The sequence below is a fragment of the Dermacentor variabilis genome, chromosome 8 (assembly GCF_050947875.1).
Source record: "Dermacentor variabilis isolate Ectoservices chromosome 8, ASM5094787v1, whole genome shotgun sequence".
In the NCBI taxonomy this organism is placed as follows: Eukaryota; Metazoa; Arthropoda; class Arachnida; order Ixodida; family Ixodidae; genus Dermacentor; species Dermacentor variabilis.
The window spans coordinates 150,654,905-150,675,458 of record NC_134575.1 but is presented as its reverse complement, the minus strand read 5'-3'; the positions used below and the strand labels follow the sequence as shown (position 1 = coordinate 150,675,458).

At 44.4% G+C, this 20,554-nt stretch overlaps 1 protein-coding gene across 2 annotated transcripts in view; it reads right to left on the bottom strand.

Annotated features, from left to right (window-relative positions):
* Positions 1 to 17,236, bottom strand: part of LOC142590670 (uncharacterized) — a 58,916-nt gene extending 41,680 nt beyond the window's left edge. The window contains exons 1-2 of one of the 2 annotated variants that reach the window (XM_075703072.1): positions 17,125 to 17,236; positions 8,901 to 9,079 (exon numbers count right to left, since the gene is read on the bottom strand). In XM_075703072.1, the coding sequence (XP_075559187.1) occupies positions 8,901 to 9,045 (145 nt within the window). In that variant the 5' untranslated portion in view covers positions 9,046 to 9,079; positions 17,125 to 17,236. The remainder of the gene's footprint in view (positions 1 to 8,900; positions 9,080 to 17,124) is intronic. The other variant, XM_075703071.1, reaches the window with a different exon arrangement.
* Positions 17,237 to 20,554: the final 3,318 nt, after the last annotated feature.

Sequence of the window (20,554 nt, the reverse complement as noted above, 5' to 3'; positions counted from 1 at the left end):
ACCCTTCGGTTCAGTATTCCTAAAGGGCTACAAGGGACGATCCACACTGAATACTCAAAAGCAGGGAAACTTCTTGGAAGGCTTACGACAGTAGAACATATGTGAGACACTTTTTCATCTCAAACATTTTATAGCTATTGGTGGAGTCCAACTAATTAAAAGTGATTAGAAGATCCTAAGGTCATTGCCATCAGCCTATTTTATGTCCACTGTAGGATCCCCAATTGCCCCACGTTTCATGCCAGCTGATACCATCCTTTGCTTGCAAAATTTCTATTTCATCACACTACCTAGTCATCTGCTCTCCACGAATGCAAACCAGTTTTATTGGTACCCATTCAGTAACCCTTATAGACTGTCGGTTACCTGCCCTACACATTACATTGCTTGCTAAAGTTCATTTTTTAATGCAACAACATTGTTTAAAGGGCCCCTCACCAGGCCCCATAGCAAATTTTGGTTGTACGCTGGAACTTGTTATGTGTCCTTTAGGGAGCATTGTGCTGCAAAGATTTTTCAAATCAGCTCATCAATAGCCGAGATAGAAATATTTCAGTGCCGCAAACCCATGGTTTCAGTAGGCAAGCTCCACTGCATAGCGAGACTCTCTCTCCACTCGCCTCGTCTAGCCTCTGCAAGCGAAATTCCTTCCCTGTGTTCTCCCATGCTGGACCTTGAGGATCGCGTGACACATATGTCACGGGCCCCGCCTTCACTTTTTTTTCTCGCGTTTTTTTCTTCGGCGATGCGCACTTCCGTTGGCGGTGTTGCGCACAAGCTGTCATCGTTTCGCGCAGCGCACGATTTTGTGTGCTGAGCACAAGGACATATGACTGGTGGTTTAATTCAGTGCTGCACGAATACTGAGGCAGAACAAGCGTATCGCAGAGCATGATCACGTGTTGGAACACGGTAGAAAATGGCATAGTTTTGGCACCTGTGCATGTGACCGCACGACCGTGGGAACAAGCAAACGAAGCAGAAGTACATCTCTTGCTTCGGTGCGAAGTAAAACAAAAAACATTCAGACATTCTGTTTGTTTTATTATTTCTCTAAACTTCAATTCGTCAATTCAAGCAACAGATCACACAGATAACAAGTGTCTTGAATAATTCTCGAAGTCACATGTCGCCACGAGTACGTCACTCTCTGGCTTGAAGCGCAGCGGCCGCGAGGAGAAGGAAAAACAGCGTTCGATTTGAAATTTCAGATCTTTCTGTGACGCGTAGCGATGCAATACTTTGCAGACACGATCGCTATCATGCGATGTATGCCCTGCGCTTGTCAGCTCAAAATGGCCAGACATGGTGAGGGGCCCTTTAAGAATTTGACTTAGTAAGCGGTAGGTCTGCATGTATGTATGTATTTATTGTGGGAGTCAATTATGCACGTCTTCATCTGTATATTAGTATCATCATCCTACGATAATCAATCCTCAGTGGGCGATCATTGTCATCGGGTGTGTGCCTGTGCTGGTTCGACGCCGAGTACTCGGGCCAAATAAATGTTGCTCCAACAGAGATGTCATAGTATGTATGCATGTATGTCTGCATCTAACCTTTTTTCTGCCAACTTGGGTCACTGGGTTGAGCACGTGGCGGCTGTACTGAGGGAACTGAGTTCAATGGCCGGTGGTGTTATGTGGCGACCCGAGTGGAGCTCCAGTGAGAATGTGCGAGAGGTCTTTGGGAACTAAAAGTACCATCCACCACTTGTAAGCAACAGCTTTATTCCAGCCGAGCTCGTGCTACTACCACGAGGATCAAGCTGTCTGATGGTGATGATATATACAGATGAAGAAGGTGTACAATGGATGATTATGTGTGGAGATGATGTTGAAAGTCAGGCATGTGTTGCGCTCACAGCACATAATATATGAACTCTTTCACATATCAGGATGATAAAGTACTCGTTAACACTGCTCATAAATCAAGCAAGATCAGAAAAGCATACACTAGGCCGTATGCAATTGTGAGAAAACTGCAAATTTATTATTGTATGGCAGCTTGACAAGTTTTCTTTTTACGTTTTCAACTGGCCAACACTTTACGGAAGAAAGTTTGCTGACAACAGCAATTCCAAGTTTTGTTGAGTCTAACGGGTAGCTGTACAACAGCTCACTGTTACAGAACAACCTGCCAAATATGCATGGTTTTCCATCTGATACATTGTGAACGTGTGTGCGTTTGGTAGGCATTCTCAGATTATGAACAGCAGGTTGCCATTATCCCTCAAAAGAAAAGTGTGTATAACAGCTGTGTCTTACCAGTACTCACCTACGGGGCAGAAACCTGGAGGCTTACGAAAAGGGTTCTACTTAAGTTAAGGACGACGCAACAAGCTATGGAAAGAAGAATGATGGGTGTAATGTTAAGGGATAAGAAAAGAGAAGATTGGGTGACGGACAAACGCGAGTTAATGACATCTTAGTTGAAATCAAGAAAAAGAAATGGGCATGGGCAGGACATGTAATGAGGAGGGAAGATAACCGATGGCCATTAAGGGTTACGGACTGGACTCCAAGGGAAGGAAGCATAGCAGGGGGCGGCAGAAAGTTAGGTGGGCGGATGAGATTAAGAAGTTGGCAGGGTCAACATGGCCACAATTAGTACATGACCAGGGTAGTTGGAGAAGTATGGGAGAGGCCTTTGCCCTGCAGTGGGCGTAACCAGGCTAATGATGATGAATGCAGGACATCAGGAAAATAAACAGGTGTGCGCAAAAAAAAACAAAGAAAGTCATTTATTCGGTTCCTTTGCCGTGTGGTTCATCATATCTACGCCAAATGGGCAGATGTCTGGATAACAGATTGTATGAGCATTGATATAAGATGGAAAACCAGCTCTCCGGTCACATTAGTGCTCATAGTAAGGCTCACATGTGCATTCCAGATTTTAATTCAACCTGTGTTTTGAACAGGGCTGATGATCAACTGACAAGGAAGATATTGGAAGCACTTGAGATCAAGAAGCGTGGTGATGATTGTATCAGTGAAGCCTCAGTTTCTCTATAGGCAAAGGAACTGGCATATCTTGGGAGCAGCACTTGGAAGCTCTTCTCTATCGTGTTTTCATTGTGAGATGCAGATGACAGCAGTGTTTCTTCTTGTTGTTCTGATCCTTGGCAGCAGCTATTTATTCCTGTGTCAAGAAATAAAATGCTCAGTTGTTCGTGCACCTACGTGGTTGTCCTGTGTTGCCTTCCTTCGTCTGCTGTTTTATTTGGCGCCTTCTTGTAATTAAGCTGAGTGACAACATTGTAACAGAGATTGGCCCGTGAAAAATGTTCACTGGAAACAAACAATTCATATGCATGTCAATGCTGTAGAATTCATCAATGTTGCCCGCTATGTCCTTATGAATTAGAAATCCTACCCTATATTCCCTCTTATCTGGAAGACTTCTGTAGTAGAGGATGACGTGGCCGTTAGTCAGCCCTGCATAAACTTCACTATTTTGAAACCTGATTACGGCCAATGATATTTCAGGATCTGCCTAAGATTATCTCAAAGAGCCCCACTAAGCCAGCTTCACTAGAGACGGTCGAAGTGTTAAATGTTGCCAGGTTCCAGTGGCCTGTACAAATCGAGAGATTCTTAGCATCCTCTGCCACTTTGCAGGCCTGAGCACTGGCTTGCCCAGGTGCTCCGCAGCCACACTGGGTATGTGCTGCTGTTCATTGAGCTTTGACAACAACTTGGGTCACTGGGTACGTGCCTCTATTGAACCTCTTTGATGTCAACTTGGGTCAGAGGGTATGTGAAACTGGATGTGTGCACTTTTCACATTATTCATTATATAAAACATATAATCAATAATTGTGTGCCAACCATAAGATTGCTAAAGATTTCCTTTCAGCCATACATCCATGCTAGAATAAAATGTACAGAGTACACCACACTGCTACACACATACCCAAGTACATACATGCAAGTGGCGAAGCTGCAAGAATATAGCACCATAGCAACAATATATCAACAATTGCCGATCACAACTCAAACAAATGGAGACATTTAAGCATACCTGCTGGCCTGCAGTGCTATTTCTGATGTGGTTGAGGCAATTTAAGCCCTTGTTTCAGCTGACTGGCATTTTCTGTGTATGAGACCTAACCAAAACAAACTTTTTCACACCATTCACACACATCCCTCATAGCACAGCAATTGCATCATACACACAGATAGTCTTATTTATTTATTCAGTTTACCCTACAGGCTCGGAGGAGCATTGAGTAGGGGGGGTTACAGAAAAATGACAAATATTTACCGCAAAGAAAGGAACTACGTACATAGTAAGAGAAACAAATAAGTTTGTACATTGGAAAAAGAGGAACACTGTTAAACATTGGAAAAAATACATACAAATTCAAGGAAATACAATGGAAAACAAAGTCCAAAAACAATACAAAGGCGAATACAATACAAAGTCGTACAACAAAGTCAAGCGAGCATGTGGAGTTCCAAATGTTCACTAAATTAGGCAGGATCTTTTATTGAGACAATATTATTTGGAAGGCTATTCCATAGTGCGATGGCGCGCGGTAATGCAGAGTTATTGAATGACTGTGTGCGGCCAAAAATGCGCCTGAAACTGAGATGATTATGAAGTCGAGTAGATGTGCGAGAAGGAGTTTCAAGCGACAAGCGGCTGGACCATGAGTTATAGTAGTATTTATGAAAGAGGCATAGGAGAGCAACAGAGCGGCGGGAATCCAAGTCCGGCAGGGGAACATCGTGTTTAATTTGGGTAATGCTAGATTGACGACTGTAGTTAGAAGTTATAAAGCGGGCAGCACGATTTTGGATGGATTCCAATTTAGCTATTAGGTATTGTTGATGAGGAGACCAGACTGATGAAGCATATACAAGTTGAGGGTGTACAAAAGTTTGGTAGGCCTGTTGACGAATGGTAGATGGCGAGAGGTGCAGATGACGACGTAAAAACCCTAAAGTTCTGTTAGCTTTAGCGCATATCTTCTCGATGTGAAAGCTCCCAGGCTAGGTTAGTACAAAAATAAACGCCAAGATATTTGTAAGTAGAGTCACAGGGAACTTCCGACGAGCTGATTTTGTAAGGAAACTTAGGATATGATTTCGTATGAGTGAAGGAAAGAACGCAGCACTTAGGTGTGTTAAGTGTCATTTGCCAACGGTCGCACCACTGATTAATTAGGTGAAGGTCATTTTGCAAAGTTAGGTGATCATCATGACAGTTAATCGTTCTGTAAATGATGCAATCATCCGCAAAAAGTCATATGCAGGAGGAAATGTTGCTCGGTAAATCATTTATAAAAATTAGGAAAAGAAGAGGGCCTAGCACACTACCCTGGCGTACACCTGACGTTACAACAGACGTGGAGGAGCTGAAGTTATTCACAGATACAAACTGGTGCCGATTAGATAAGAAATTGCGAAGCCAAGATAATGTTAATGAGTCAATCCTAAGAGCAGTTAATTTAGCTATTAGACGACAGTGAGCAACACTGTCAAAGGCTTTTGCATAGTCGAAAAAGATGCAATCAATAATTTTGCTGTTATTCATGCCATAATGTAAATCTGACGTAAATTCCAATAGTTGGGTGTCACAAGACAACGCTTTACGGAAACCATGTTGATTTTGAAAGAAAAAGTTATTAGATTTAAGATGGTGGGATAAATGGGAGGCAATGATGTGCTCGAGAAGCTTACAACAAATGCATGTTTGCGAAATGGGGCGGCAGTTGCCAGGTGAGCGTCTGTTTCCATCTTTGAATATAGGAATAACTTTGGCTATCTTCCCGTCAGCAGGTCCTGTCGATAAAGACTGCTGAAAGATGTAGTACAAAATCTGACTGGATATAGCTGACGTGTTCTTTAGAATTTTAGAATTAATACTGTCAATGCCACATGATGTAGACACCTTTAGATAGCGTATTAGTTTTCAAATGCCTTCAACACTAATATGTATAGGAGACATGAAGCGATAATGAAGGTCGGAGACACAGGGAACGGAGGAGCAGTTTTCATTGGTGAACACAGAGCTAAAGAACGAATTGAAAGTTGAAGCACACTCAGATGCAGGGACAGGAACATTGTCAGCGTCATGTAATGTTACTGTATTACTGTCACGATCAGGAGAGATAGCTTGCCAAAACTTTCTAGAGTTAATGTGTAGAAGCGAGGACAGATCTTTGGAAAAATACTTCTTTTTGGCTTCACATATTGCTAGGCAGTAAGATTTTAAACAATCCTTATGTACGACTATAACTCAGATGCTAGCCTAAGGATGCAAGTGGCAAGTTATAGTGCCCCGGATGCAGAAGACGGTGGACGACAGTGGTCCCTTATAAAAATGGCTCACAGATGAGAATGGTCACTGACACTGGTAGTTCACAAGGCAATGATTTCTGTATGATTTATTGTCGCGGGACAGCTGGAAACAAATTTTCTGGATACTTCTACTGTGTCTTTTGCGACAGCACCATGCATCAAGTGCAATACAATATTATAAGTGCTTTGGCCAAGACAACTTTATATGCAGCTTTAACACATTATGGGAACTTCCAGTATTTCCATGGCCAGCATTAATAGCTTAAATTTGAACAAACCTTGTCACCATTCATGTGTATAGCACGATAGTGATAGGGTGTCATACATGACTCAAGCCACCATTAATTAAATCCTCCTTTACTGGTGTAACATAGGCATTAGAAGCAACAGCACGCCCTTAGTAAATGGATACACAAGAGCAATTCAGAAAGTGATGCCTCCGAGCCCACTACTTTGCCAGTAGTACTGCAAACATTTTGAACTCTTTATCATTAATGCAGTGATGTTTAAGCCATAAATGTCAAATTCAAATTTATTTACCAAACAATATGGTGGCCTATCTCTTTATCATTCCAGAGTAATCAAGCAATCCATGGCATCCAGTGGTGACGGCTGGTTGAAACAGCTGGCTGCAATTGAATTTCTGACTGCGTAAGGTTGTGCTCCCATCAACATTCATCGCCGGCTCACTGCAGTTTACAGGGATGCCTGTGTTGACATCAGCACTGTGCGGAAGTGGGCAAGGACTGTAAAAGACTAAAATCCAGCCGCACCAAATCTCCAGGATTTGGGGCAATCGCAATATCAAGCAACACGAGATCGCAACAACACTTGCCATTTTCATTGGTTCAGTGAACCATATCCTTAAGGACCTCCTGCATTACAAGAATATTTGCACTGCTAGGTACCACGGCAACTGACGAGTGACATGAAAGCGTCAAGGAAGCGTGCCTAACGAGTGCAAATCTCTTTGTAATGCAGGAGGTCCTTAATGATGTGGTTCACTGAACCAATGGAAATGACGAGTGTTGTTGTAATCTCGTGTTGTTTGATCCTGCAATCGCCCCGTATCAACTTGTCCACCTGATGTTGATGATACTCTTCAAAGGCCGTTGTGGGCAATCCACTTCAGTGCTCATCTTGGAGATTTTATGGGATGGAGTTTGATCTTTCACAGTCCCAGCCCACCTCTGCACAGTGCTGATGTCACCAAAAGGCATCCCTGAAAACTGCAGTCAGCCGGCGATGAATGCTGATGGACACACAACCTTCCACAGTCAGAAATTAAATTACAGTTTGCTGTTTCAACCGAACGTCATTACTGGATGCCATGGATTGCTCAATTACTCTGGAACAAGAAGAAATAGGAAGGTGAGGAAAGTGACATTCTATAGCTTAAACATCAGTGCATTAGTGATAAAGTGTTTATAATGTTTGCTGTACTATTGGCAAAGTGGTGGGCTTGGAGGCCTAGCTTCCTGAATCGACCTCATACATACCAAATTCTGGACCGAGCCAACCGACAGCAATCGCCACTTGTGGCTACTTGTTGCCAACAGTGCATAGACAGGCTAGATCTTCATAGGTACAACAAACATCAGCAGAAGCTGCAGAGACAGCAGTAGCACAATAAAACAAATTAGACATATGGCTGTACCCACAGCCAGGGATATGGGCCTAGGGCACTTCACCATGTAACTGCCAGGAATTCAATTATATGCTCCTCACACAATGGGCAAAAAAAGGTTCTTGAGCTGCTAACATCGCGAGTGTATAGAGTTGGCCTCGGTAGTTCATAATTGACACCCTAAAAACAGCGAAGGTAAAAATTAAGGCAGACACTGTGTGTGTCATCTGCCTTCTTGTGGCTGTTTACAATGTCGGTCATGGATACAAAGTTACGCGCATGGTACAACGGAAGCAACGGACGTGTGTATGCTGGACGTGAGTAATGAGCTGATTCGTGCGCCATGTGTGTTTACATTTGAAATTGCTCGTAAGCTGCAGCAGCACGGAAGTGAGTTTGTTTACCTGCTCGCTCACCACGTACACATGCCATGACACAACTCCAAAACTCACACATAAGCGCTGCTAATAAGCATACTGTCACTATCCGAGCGCCACAAATGAAAAGTGCTGGCGCCCCGGTCAGCACAAGCAGTGAGGAAGGCAAAGAAATGCAGCGTCATCTCATACAGGTGGAAAAAAAAAAAAAAGACACACGAGGCAGCATTTGTAGCACTAACAGTTCAGTGCAAATGCTTGCGCTGGCGAGTCGGAGGTGCCACCTTTTTAACATCGCGGCTAAGCACCTGGCAACTCACACCTAGCTGTTGCACATTACCAACAGTAGCACTCTAATGTTTCAAAGGCAGCGCATAGAAACTGCAACAGTGCTAATCGAAGGCACGAATAGAATTACCCTCCGATCTCTGCGAGACTGCGGCAACTGTTTCGCGCTAGCTGGCACTTTGAGATCACTTAATACCGCAAGAAATCTCGAACGCGGCTACTCCTGCCAGTGTCCGCAAAAGAACAGGTAATAGTATAAAACTCCCAGCAGCAGTACCATAGAATGTACAGTACTCTTACCATTGTTCATCATGCGTTGAGGTATCACTGGGCAACCACGAAAGCAAAACTGCTGGAGTGAAAGCCTATCGGCTGGGGTGAAGCAGGCGGTGGCCATCTTGCGGGGGGCAGGAACAGGCGCGTGCGTACAATGCCTCCATGTCATAAAAAAATCCCTCACGTGACCTTATCCTAGGTACCTAAGCGTGCGTCTAATTGTCGTACAAAAATCCCTCATGTGACCTGATCCTAGGCGCCTAGAGACAGCATTGTTTAGGGATTTTTGAGAAGGCGCGATGCTGGCGCCGAGCGACGCCGTGGCGTGTTCGTCCTCGGCTTATCGTTCTCTGGACTGCGCGTTGTTCAACATTGGCTCATGTGATTGTACGTGCGTTGCTTGTGTGATTGGTTGTAGGTTCTGTGTTACTTGGCGGCAAGACGTGAGTAGTGGTGGTGCGGCAGTGCCGCTTTGCCCTCGGTGAACTCTGGCAGTACAGAATCTGCGTTGTGTGACCCGTGCTTTCTAGAGAACCCGGCGGTGGTGACGATTGAAATGTCGAACTGGCCTAGCGCCTCGGCAGCGAAGTTCAGCGAACCACGATGTGGCGTCGCCGTGTCCGACTTTGCGTAACGGACATCGAGGGATGTGCTGCTCGCTGCAAGTCATGTAAATGCAACTGCGTCGACAGCCCACTGTTCAGCGCTGAATGTGTGTTTGGTGTGCTGTGCTTAAAACGAGTGGTGCAGCCGTGCAGCGGGGGTGGCTGAGGAGCAGAGTGGCTTAGGCGCTCCGTTTGCGCGTTCACAGACATGTGCTTACGTCTTGGTATCATTAGCGGCTGTCTCGAGACTGTGGTGTGCTAGCTCCTTGCCTAGTATCAAGTTTACGACGCTAACACACAGCATGTTCACGTTTTTCCGCGCTATATGTCATTTGCATGACGGCCGAGTTGAAAACGAGACATATGTCTGTGTTCTTTGCATTTGTGTGTTGTAAATTACTTTCTATTGTGGAAGTTCTGGGAGTCTTATTACGCAAGGAGTGCGAACGTAAACATAAACACGTGTGTCTGAAATTTTGAATTACCCATAATACCCTTTACGACTGATAAGTGGGCTACACGGTCTGTGTGAATCAGCTACCGTATGTTGCGACGCTCTTCCGTGTGGTAGACTGATGCATGGTGCGCGTTTATTTCTGTACTGTTGTAAAAACCATTTGTTTATTCACTCAATACAAATGTACGGCTTCTTCGCCGCAGTACATTTTAGTTACGCGGTGAAGCATACTAAAAGTGGGAGGGGGCCGCTATCAGCCAGCATAGTATGTCCACTTAGGCGACCTGAGAGGCGGAGGGTTCGCGAGTGTATGATTAAAGAACTCTTGCCCCTTTTCACTTTTAGTATGCTTCACCGCAGTACATTGCTTAGGCTTCACCGCGAAAAATTAGTGTATTGTGAGAAAGATAATCCTAAAAAGCCTAATTATGCAAAGTTTCTATTGTAGCTTGCTACACCGCAATACAGGGGTGTAAATAAGCATCGTGCAGTAAAGCATACTAAGAGTGGAAAGGGCACATAGGTTTGCTCATTATCTTCAATTGTGATATAATTTGCAAGTGCATCTGTGCTCGTGGTAAGCTTCATTGAAAATTCTTTGTACATTACAAATTCATATTGCATGGAAGCTTACTAAAGCACATTCGCCATTATGGTACGTGTTATTCACCTTCAATATAGGAGGAGCGCAATGCGCATTCTTGCCCCTGCTTTTGGCTGGACTGCACATGCTCTTTGAGAATTGATTCATTGTTCATAAGTGCACTGGTACTTTAAACTGGAGGGCTCAAGTTAATATGGAAGCACGATTTTTATTAAAGGTACAACATGTTGCCGAGATGGTTGCAGCACAGCTTTCTTTTTTCTTCCTGGCACCTTTTCTACTTGAAGCTTCCATTGCAGTGTTTCAAACCTCTTTGAACCAGCACATAGTGTATATAAAAATTGGACACTGATTGGGAACATCACCTAAGTACATGCCTATCTATAGTAAAAAGATGTAGCACAACCAGACAAAATAAAAGAAGGGCGTGGGCTGTAGCAATACTAAGTGTTAAATGGTGCTTTATCCTTTCCCTTGAGTTTTCTGTTTTTGTGCTTTTTATGGATCCTCCGCAGTAACCATGCGAGTGGAGAACTTGAGCTTGTTGGTTTCAAGTCTCGTGGTTGTTACTAACAGAACAGTGTGATAAATGAACAAGGGCTTGGAGGCATTAGTTCACCTTGCTTGCATCATGGTGCTGCTTCATAAGCACGGTGAGCATCCAGGCCAACTAGGAAGGGAGGTTTGTTGCAATTGCTTCTGAACTTTATTGCCACCAAACCAACAGTGCTCTCAGTGACAGCTTTTGGACAGTAGAATGCTTGCACCCAGCAAAGTCTTAAGAAGGAAGCATTCAAGATGTGCAAAATGTGCTTTTGAAGCTGGCAGCATTACTGAAGGGGCTTTGCCCATATGCCCTCTTTATGGATACACAAAGATGATTTCCTCATTAAGAGGGATTGTTTCAGAGGTCGTTACATGGCAACAGTGTTGGGTGTTTAGTAGCTTGTCTTTGCCCACTGTTAATAACCTGTTCCTTCTCCAGTGCCCTTGTGAAGTGCCTACTTTTTGGACACAATGTGCTTTCCATGCATGCATGCATTTTTAGCTTCTAAAGACGTCTATTACCCCTTGCCTCAAGCTGGTCCTTGCTGATGTCACCCAAGAAGGCATTGGGGAGTATGGCGATGTACACTTACAAAACACTGTTGATACCAGTGAAACCAAATTAATGGAGCTGCTGTTCTTTTTTTGTCCACTCCATCCTTGTTAGTTACAATGAGCAATGTCCGAACAGAAGGCATATGTAGTTGGTTGTGCATAGCCTGCGCACTAAGACTTGTTGGCATGTTATGACATTAGCACAGTGTTTATATGTAAAAACCTTCTGATGTGTTGATGACTTCCTTCTCTTTATCATACTTTGCCTGATGGAGCCAGCAAGTGGGTCAACGAGATGTTCAACAGGCTTCCCACTAGTTTTCCCAGAGTCTCTTTTACCAGGGTGCTGCTCATAGATATCTGTTTTCTTGACCTTGCAATGCACTTCAACCATGGCCACACCTGCTAAACCTATAGCATGCGATCAAAAAAGTGCTATACATCATGTTGCTCCAAACTCGTGACATGTGCTACAAGGACTTGAGGAACACCCTCATTTATTTACGCCCTCATCATACTGTACGAAGCTTCGCATGATAAGTGCAATGATTAAAATCTGCTGGTTTTTCAGTGTTATTCCTGTCCAGCTTGCTGAAAGCTATCCTGAGTGTTTCAAGAGCAAAAGACCTCTGCTGGACAAGAAGTGCATAAAACAAGGGTCGCAATAACCACATGTCACACAAAATGAAGAAGGCCACTGAGTGTACAGGCAGTTTACTTCATAACCAACAAGCTTGGCTCTCCCTTTGCAAGTGGGTCAACTCAACTTGCCCCGAAGACACGGCCTGTGACAAACTATGTGCCAGGTGCTGTGTCCCCTGCAAAGCTGAAGATGTGTACGAGATCCCGACACCCTGCAGCGGCTTCTACACTGGGCAAACAGGCTACTATAAAAACGACTGCCTTTACTAGTAACATGAAAACGGGCAGAAATTTGGCTATTCATTGGGCCCAACTGCAGGTGCAAGCCACTCTTCCACCAGAGATGTGTGTTGTTCGTAGAAATTGGAGCTATACAAATGCAGATAAAAACAATGATGTTTGAAAGTAGTAGAGTTGAACTATATTCTGCATAAGCAGTGCTATCTGCAGCGCTGGTACCTTATAGCCACAATTCATGGCTGCACCACCATGCAAAGGCACTATTCTTGAATTATTAACTTTTATTTATTTATGGTGGCCATATATTGCAATTACATATCAACCACATTGTGTGCAGTATGGTTAAATGTCAATTATGATAGCCATTCCTAATCTGAAATGCAACAAAAGAGCAAATATAGGTAACAAATTGCAATTCAAAGAGACAAAAGACAACCAGTGCACAGGATAAGTGACAGACTTCCTTTTATTGAAAAAGAAATGTCACATGGTGTCATGCCACCAGCAGTGGGTAGCAATCTTTCAAGCTTGGGTGACTGAGGCAAAACTTAGCAAAATGCTACAATTGCGCTGTAAAACGGCCTTGGACACAAAAAACCGACATCAAATTGTACAGAATGAAAGGGCAAGACTCCGTCTAAGAACAGTCTATGGCACCACATACTTGAAATGGTGTAAAAAATGTTGACATGCCCTACCCGTAAAGAAAAAGCAACAAACACAGAAAACACGCCTTAAAATGCAATGTGCAGAGTCTGAAACCAACAAAAAACAACCCGAAAAAGGTTTCGCTAAGTCTTCCAACGATTAAAATTTTCAAACTGTATCATCACTTAATGAACCTGCACAGCTGAAAAGGAAGGAAGGAAAGCCCAATAGCAGGGCTGCAGAAAATGTCACCGAACAAGTATACTTTGCTTACCAACGATACCTGTGGTTTAGTTGTGGTCTGTGTATAAACTAATTGTGTATAAACTTTTCTTGTTTAGGATGGTTTAGCGGATAGGGAAAAAATGACCATAAGAGCACCAGGTGTATGCATAGTCTACGCACAAAAAGCCACTGCTTTCTTACTTTTTTTTCTCTCTACTACAATTCATGAGTTTTAAGTGCCTTAATAGCACTGCTAACATCCTACTGCAAAACACAAATTTGGGCAACTTGTAGCATAAAGAAAATTGCAGTTTCACTCATAATGGGAAACAATGATGCAGTAGCTGGTGAAATATGCACAGGAGGCTCACTTCATGCAGTGTTTGTTGAAGTGAACACTTGCCAATGCAAGTCGGTAATATCTTTAAAAAAGTAAAATAAGAGTCGTATTTATTTGTGGGAGTTGTGCCTCACAGTGTAACGTGGAAAGACTAGGCTTTTCTTCCTCCTCTTTCATATCCGGACTTAGCCACTGATCTACACCAAAACAACCCTTCAGCTTCTTACTGGTGAATTCGTTTTGGTTTTCTCAAATCTATATTTGGGCTAGCCATTGCTAGGTCTTGCGCTTTGCTTGAGGAAAACAAGACACCAACAGCTCTATCCAGTAAATCTGAGAAGCCAAGCACTAGAAGAAGATTAATGAAGCAGGTGCACCCAATCATTGTCATTACAAGAAGAAAATTTAACATAGGACTGCCTTCACAAGTGGGAAGGTGATGTGCAAGAGCTTGAAGGTGTGGATGCCAGCTCTATATACAGTACGCAGTCATTGAGCAGGTGTTAGCCAATCATGGCACCTGTTGGCTAGATCATGCTCTCCGGGATCAGTATTCACCGCGACTGAATCTTCAGCAGAGTGGCTGAAATGTAGAATTGTGGACTGCTACTCTTTTAATCATATGTTTGAATCCTCGCAGCACAATGAGAACTTTATTTGCAATATTCTAGCAAGAAATTCGGGAATTCCAGTGACAACACCAGTAACATCAGAACAACCGGGGGAGTTCGCCCATAGCAGCTATTGCTGTAAAAAAGAAGACTGGCATAAGCACAAGAATTGAGATGGGCATACTACATGCCTTTCTGGTAGTGGTCCACTACTTTGGTGCTACAGTTAATGATCTCCACTGTCACTGGACATAATAAGAGTTCTTTAATTATACACTCGCGCGCCCGCCGCCTCTCAGATCGCCTAAGTGGACATACTACGCTGGCTGACAGCGGCTCCCTCCCACTTGCTTCACCGCGTAACTAAAATGTACTGCGGCGATTAAGCCGTACATTTGTATTGAGTAAATAAACAAATGGTTTTTACAACAGTACAGAAATAAACGCGCACCATGCATCATTCTACCACACGAAAGAGCGTCGCAACATACGGTAGCTTGTTCACACCACGACCTACTGAACTCCAGACCTGCACAGATCTCCCTCCTCCAGCACGCCTAGTCTAGTTCGCCCCTTTTGCCGCTAGGGAAAGAACGTACGAGCAAAGTGGCGCTAGTTATAACCTGTTCGCTGTCGTCTGCTTCTGTGTTCTGTTCAGCGCTTGTCTTGCCATTTCGGCAGGCACAAAGCGCTTCTATTGGCGGTAAATGAATAAATTCACAAATATACAAAAGAAGACATATTTACGAATGCTTTGCGTTTTAATAGTGAAACTAGAAGAGGAGGAGCGGTGCAAGAAATGTAAACAACGAGCATAGGTGGCCGCTGCAATGCTAGATCGACAGCATAAATTTCCCTTTCCTAGCCTCCTTAAGAGACTGGAAAAATTGTTTTAAAAAATTCATAGGATAATCTAGCCTTCTTTAGTTGATTACAGACAGCCTAATGTCGTAGATGACATTAGGATTTGCTGCTGTGTGCCGTAGTGAAAGGCAGATGATCTGGTAAAAGTATAGTAAATGTATTCACGAATAAGTCCTCCGCCCGATATGTGCAATAGGCTGATCGATTCTGTTTCAAGGGAAGGTGAGCACATCTTGTTTTTAATGTCGTTGGACGTCTAGCTCATTAGAAAGCTTGCAAGAAATTAAGCGATCCCAGTGCTTTAAAACGTGCTGCACTGCAGGCCTTAAAAATCGTGTCACGGAACTCTTTTCAAACTGTAAAGCTAGCTTTTCTGCGTGGTACGGCGGCAGCATAACGGTGGTGCTCAAGATACGTACGCAGTGAAGCTGTGTGCATAATTCACATTTTCAACTCGCGACGCATTCACGGACAACTTTTAAGAGGTAAAATGAGTGGTAATCGTTCTGCCGTCGAACATTACGGTGGCTTCAAGTTTCTAAAGAGCGCAGAAGCGAATTTTACAAGGTGTACAATGAAACTGTTGTGTACGTTGCGAACTCTATACACAATGTGATTTATAATAATCTGCATGAAAAAGGCAATAGGAGCGGCTATTTAACGCTATTTTAGAGAGCAGCGGACTTCACGCTCCGACATTTTCTAGGTTCGGGCAGTCAACTTTTGGAGCCAAGTAACCGATCAAAGCCTTGTGACATCACTGTCACTGCGTTAGCAAAAATCATCAACTAGAGAAGCAGGTCGTCACAACACAACAGCTGCCGTACTAATTTCAACGCCGCACAGCCGCCCACCGCGTAGCAGACGAACAGGTTATAAAAGCGCCACCTACGGCCATCGGTTGAACGAAAGTGGGCGCAAGCTGCTCCCATAGAAGGCGGATATCTGTGCAGGTCTGGAGTTCCAGTAGGTCGTGGTTCACACAGGCGATGTAGGCCACTTATCAGTCGTAAAAGGTATTATGGGTAATTCAAAATTTCATCACACATATGTGTTTATGTTTACGTTCGCACTCCTTGCGTAATAAGACTCCCAGAACTTGCACAATAGAAAGTAATTTACAACACACAAACGCAAAGAACACTATATGTCTCGTTTTCAACTCGGCCGTCATGCAAATGACATATGGCGCGGAAAAACGTGAACATGCTGTGTGTTAGCGTCGTAAACATTATACTAGGCAAGGAGCTAGCACACCACAGTTCGAGACAGCCGCTAATGATACCAAGACGTAAGCACATGTCTGTGAACGCGCAAACGGAGCCCCTAAGCCACTCTGCTCCTCCGCCACCCCCGCTGCACGGCTGCACCACTCGTTTCAAGCACAGCACACCAAACACACATTCAGCGCTGAACAGTGGGCTGTCGACGCAGTTGCATTTACATGACTTGCAGCGAGCAGCACATCCTTCGATGTCCGTTACGCAAAGTCGGACACGGCGACGCCACATCGTGGTTCGCTGAACTTCGCTGCCGAGGCGCTAGGCCACTTCGATATTTCAATCGTCACCACCGCTGGGTTCTCTAGAAAGCACGGGTCACACAACGCAGATTCTGTACTGCCAGAGTTCACCGAGGCCAAAGCCGCACTGCCGCACTACCACTACTCACGTCTTTCCGCCAAGTAACACAGAACCTACAACCAACACACAAGCAACGCACGTACAATCACATGAGCCAATGTTGAACAACGCGCGGTCCAGAGAACGTTAAGCCGAGGACGAACACGCCACGGCGTCGCTCGGCGCCAGCATCGCGCCTTCTCAAAAATCCCTAAACGATGCTGTCCCTAGGCACCTAGGATCAGGTCACTTGAGGGATTTTTGTACGACAAATAGACGCACGCGGTACCTAAGGACAGCATCGTTTAGGGATTTTTCAGAAGGCGCGATGCTGGCGCCGAGCGACGCCGTGGCGTGTTCGTCCTCGGCGTGATCGTTCTGTGGACCGCGCGTTGTCCAACATTGCTCATGTGATTGCGCGTGCGTTGCTTGTGTGTTGGTTGTAGGTTCTGTGTTACTTGGCGGAAAGCCGTGAGTAGTGGCGGTGCGGCAGTGCGGCTTTGGCCTCGGTGACCTCTGGCAGTACAGTATCTGCGTTGTGTGACTCGTGCTTTCTTGAGAACCCGGCGTTGGTGACAATTGAAATATCGAAGTGGCCTAGCGCCTCGACAGCGAAGTTCTGCGAACCGCGATGTGGCGTCGCCGTGTCCGACTTTGCTTAACGGACATCGAGGGATGTGCTGCTCGCTGCAAGTCATGTAAATGCAACTGCGTCGACCGCCCACTGTTCAGCGCTGAATGTGTGTTTGGTGTACTGTGCTTGAAACGAGTGGTGCAGCCGTGCACCGGGGGTGGTGGAGGAGCAGAGTGGCTTACGGGCTCCGTTTGCGCGTTCACAGACATGTGCTCCCGTCTTGGTCTCATTAGCGGCTCTCGCGAGATTGTGGTGTGCTAGATCCTTGCCTAGTATGAAGTTTACGACGTTAACACACAGCATGTTCACGTTTTTCCGCGCTGTATGTCATTTGCATGACGGCCGAGTTGACAAAGAGACATATCTCTGTGTTCTTCGCTTTGTGTGTTGTAAATTATTTTCTATTGTGGAAGTTCTGGGAGTCTTATTACGCAAGGAGTGCGTACGTAAACAAACACATATGTGTGTCTGAAATTTTGAATTACCCATAACACCCTTTACGACTGATAAGAGGGCTACACGGCCTGTGCGAATCAGCTACCGTATGTTGCGACGCTCTTCCGTGTGGTAGACTGAGGCATGATGCGCGTTTATTTCTGTACTGGTGTAGAAACCATTTGTTTATTCACTCAATACAAATGTACGGCTTCGCCGCAGTACATATTAGTTACGCGGTGAAGCATACTAAAAGTGGGAGGGGGCCGCTATCAGCCAGCATAGTATGTCCACTTAGGCGACCTGAGAAGCGGCGAGTGCGCGAGTGTATAATTAAAGAACTCTTATTATGGTCCAGTGACAGTGGCCCCTTTTCAGTTTTAGTATGCTTCACCACAGTACATTGCTTAGGCTTCACCGCTTAATATTAGTGTTTTGCGAGAAAGATAATCATGAAAAGCCTGATTATGCAATTTTTCTTTTGTAGCTTGCTACACAGCAATACAGGGGTGTAAATAAGCATCGTGCAGTAAAGCATACTAAGAGTGGAAAGGGCACATAGGTTTACTCTGTGCTAATTATTTTCAATTGTGACATAATTTTCAAGTGCATCTGTGCTCGTGGTAAGCTTCATTGACAACTCTTTGTACATTACAAATTTATATTGCAGGGAAGCTTACTAAAGCACATTTGCCATTATAGTACATGTTATTAACCTTCAATGCAGGAGCACAATGCGGATTCTTGCCCCTGCTTTTGGCTGGACTGCACATACTCTTTGAGAATTGATTCATTGTTCATAAGTGCACTGGTACTTTACTCTAAACTGGAGGGCTCAAGTTAATATGGAAGCACAATTTTTATTAAGGGGACAAGATGTTGCCGAGATGGTTGCAGCACAGCTTTTTTGTTCTTCCAGGCACCTTTCCCACTTGAAGCTTCCATTGCAGTGTTTCGAGCCTCTTTGAACCAGCACATAGTGTATATAAAAATTGGGCACTGATTGGGAACATCATCTAATTCATGCCTATCTATAGTAAAAATATGTAGCACGACCAGACAAAATAAATGAAGGGGGTGGGCTGTAGCAATACTAAGTGTTAAATGGTGCTTTATTCTTTCCCTTGAGTTTTCTGTTTTCGTGCTTTTTATGGATCCTCCGCACAAACCATGCGAGTGCCGAACTTAGCTTGTTGGTTTCAAGTCTCATGGTTGTTACTAACAGAACACTGTGATAAACGAACAAGGGCTTGGGGGCATCCGTTCACCTTGCTTGCCCCATGGTGCTGCTTTATAAGCACCGTGAGCATCCAGGCCAACTAGGAAGGGAGATTTGTTGCAATTGCTTCTGAACTTTATTGCCACCAAACCAACAGTGCTCTCAACAACAGCTTTTGGACAGTAGAATGCTTGCACCCAGCAAAGTCTTAAGGAGGAAGCATTCAGGATGTGCAAAATGGGCTTTTGAAGCTGGCAGCATTACTGAAGGGGCTTTGCCCATCTGCCCTTATTATGGACACAGAAAGGTGATTTCCTCTTTGAGAGGGGTTGTTTCAGAGGTCGTTACATGGCAACAGTGTTGGGTGTTTAGTAGCTTGTCTTTGCCCACTGTTAATAACCTGTTTCTTCTCCAGTGCCCCTGAGAAGTGCCTAATTTTTGGACACAATGTGCTCTCCATGCATGCATTTTTAGCTTGTAAAGACTTCTATTACCCCTTGCCTCAAGCTGGTCCTTGCTGATGCCACCCAAGAAGGCATTGGGGAGTATGGCAATGTACACTTACAAAACACTGATACCAGTGAAAACCAAATTAATGGAGCTGCTGTTCTTTTTTTTTGTCCATTCCATCCTTGTTAGTTACAATGAGCAATTTCCGAACAGAAGGCATATGTAGTTGGTCATGCATAGCCTGTGCACTAAGACTTGTTGGCATGTTATGACCTTAGCACAGTGTTTATATGTAAAAACCTTCTGATGTGTTGATGACTTCCTTCGCTTTAATATACTTTGCCTGATGGAGCCAGCAAGTGGGTCAACCAGATGTTCAACAGGCTTCCCACTAGTTTTCCCAGAGTCTCCTTTACCAGGGTGCTGCTCATAGATATCTGTTTTCTTTACCTTGCACTGCACTTCAACCACGGCCACAGCTGCTAAACCTATAGCATGCGATCAAAAAAGTGCTATACATCATGTTGCTGCAAACTCGTGACATGTGTTACAAGGCCTTGAGGAACACCCTCATTTATTTACGCCCTCATCATACTGTACAAAGCTTCGCATGATAAGTGCGAGAATTAACATCTGCTGGTTTTTCAGTGTTATTCCTGTCCAGATTGCTGAAAGCTATCCTGAGTGTTTCAAAAGCAAACGACCGTTGCTGGACAAGAAGTGCTTAAAACAAGGGTCGCTATAACCACATATGTCACACGAAATGAAGAAGGCCACTGTGTATACAGGCGGTTTACTTCATATCCAACAAGCTTAGTTCTCTCTTTGCTAGTGAGTGAACTCAACTTGCCCGAATACATGGCCTGTGACAAACTATGTGCCAGATGCTGTGTCCCCTGCAAAGCTGAAGATGTGTATGAGATCCTGACACCCTGCAGCGGCTTCTACACTGGGCAAACAGGCTACTATAAAAACGACTGC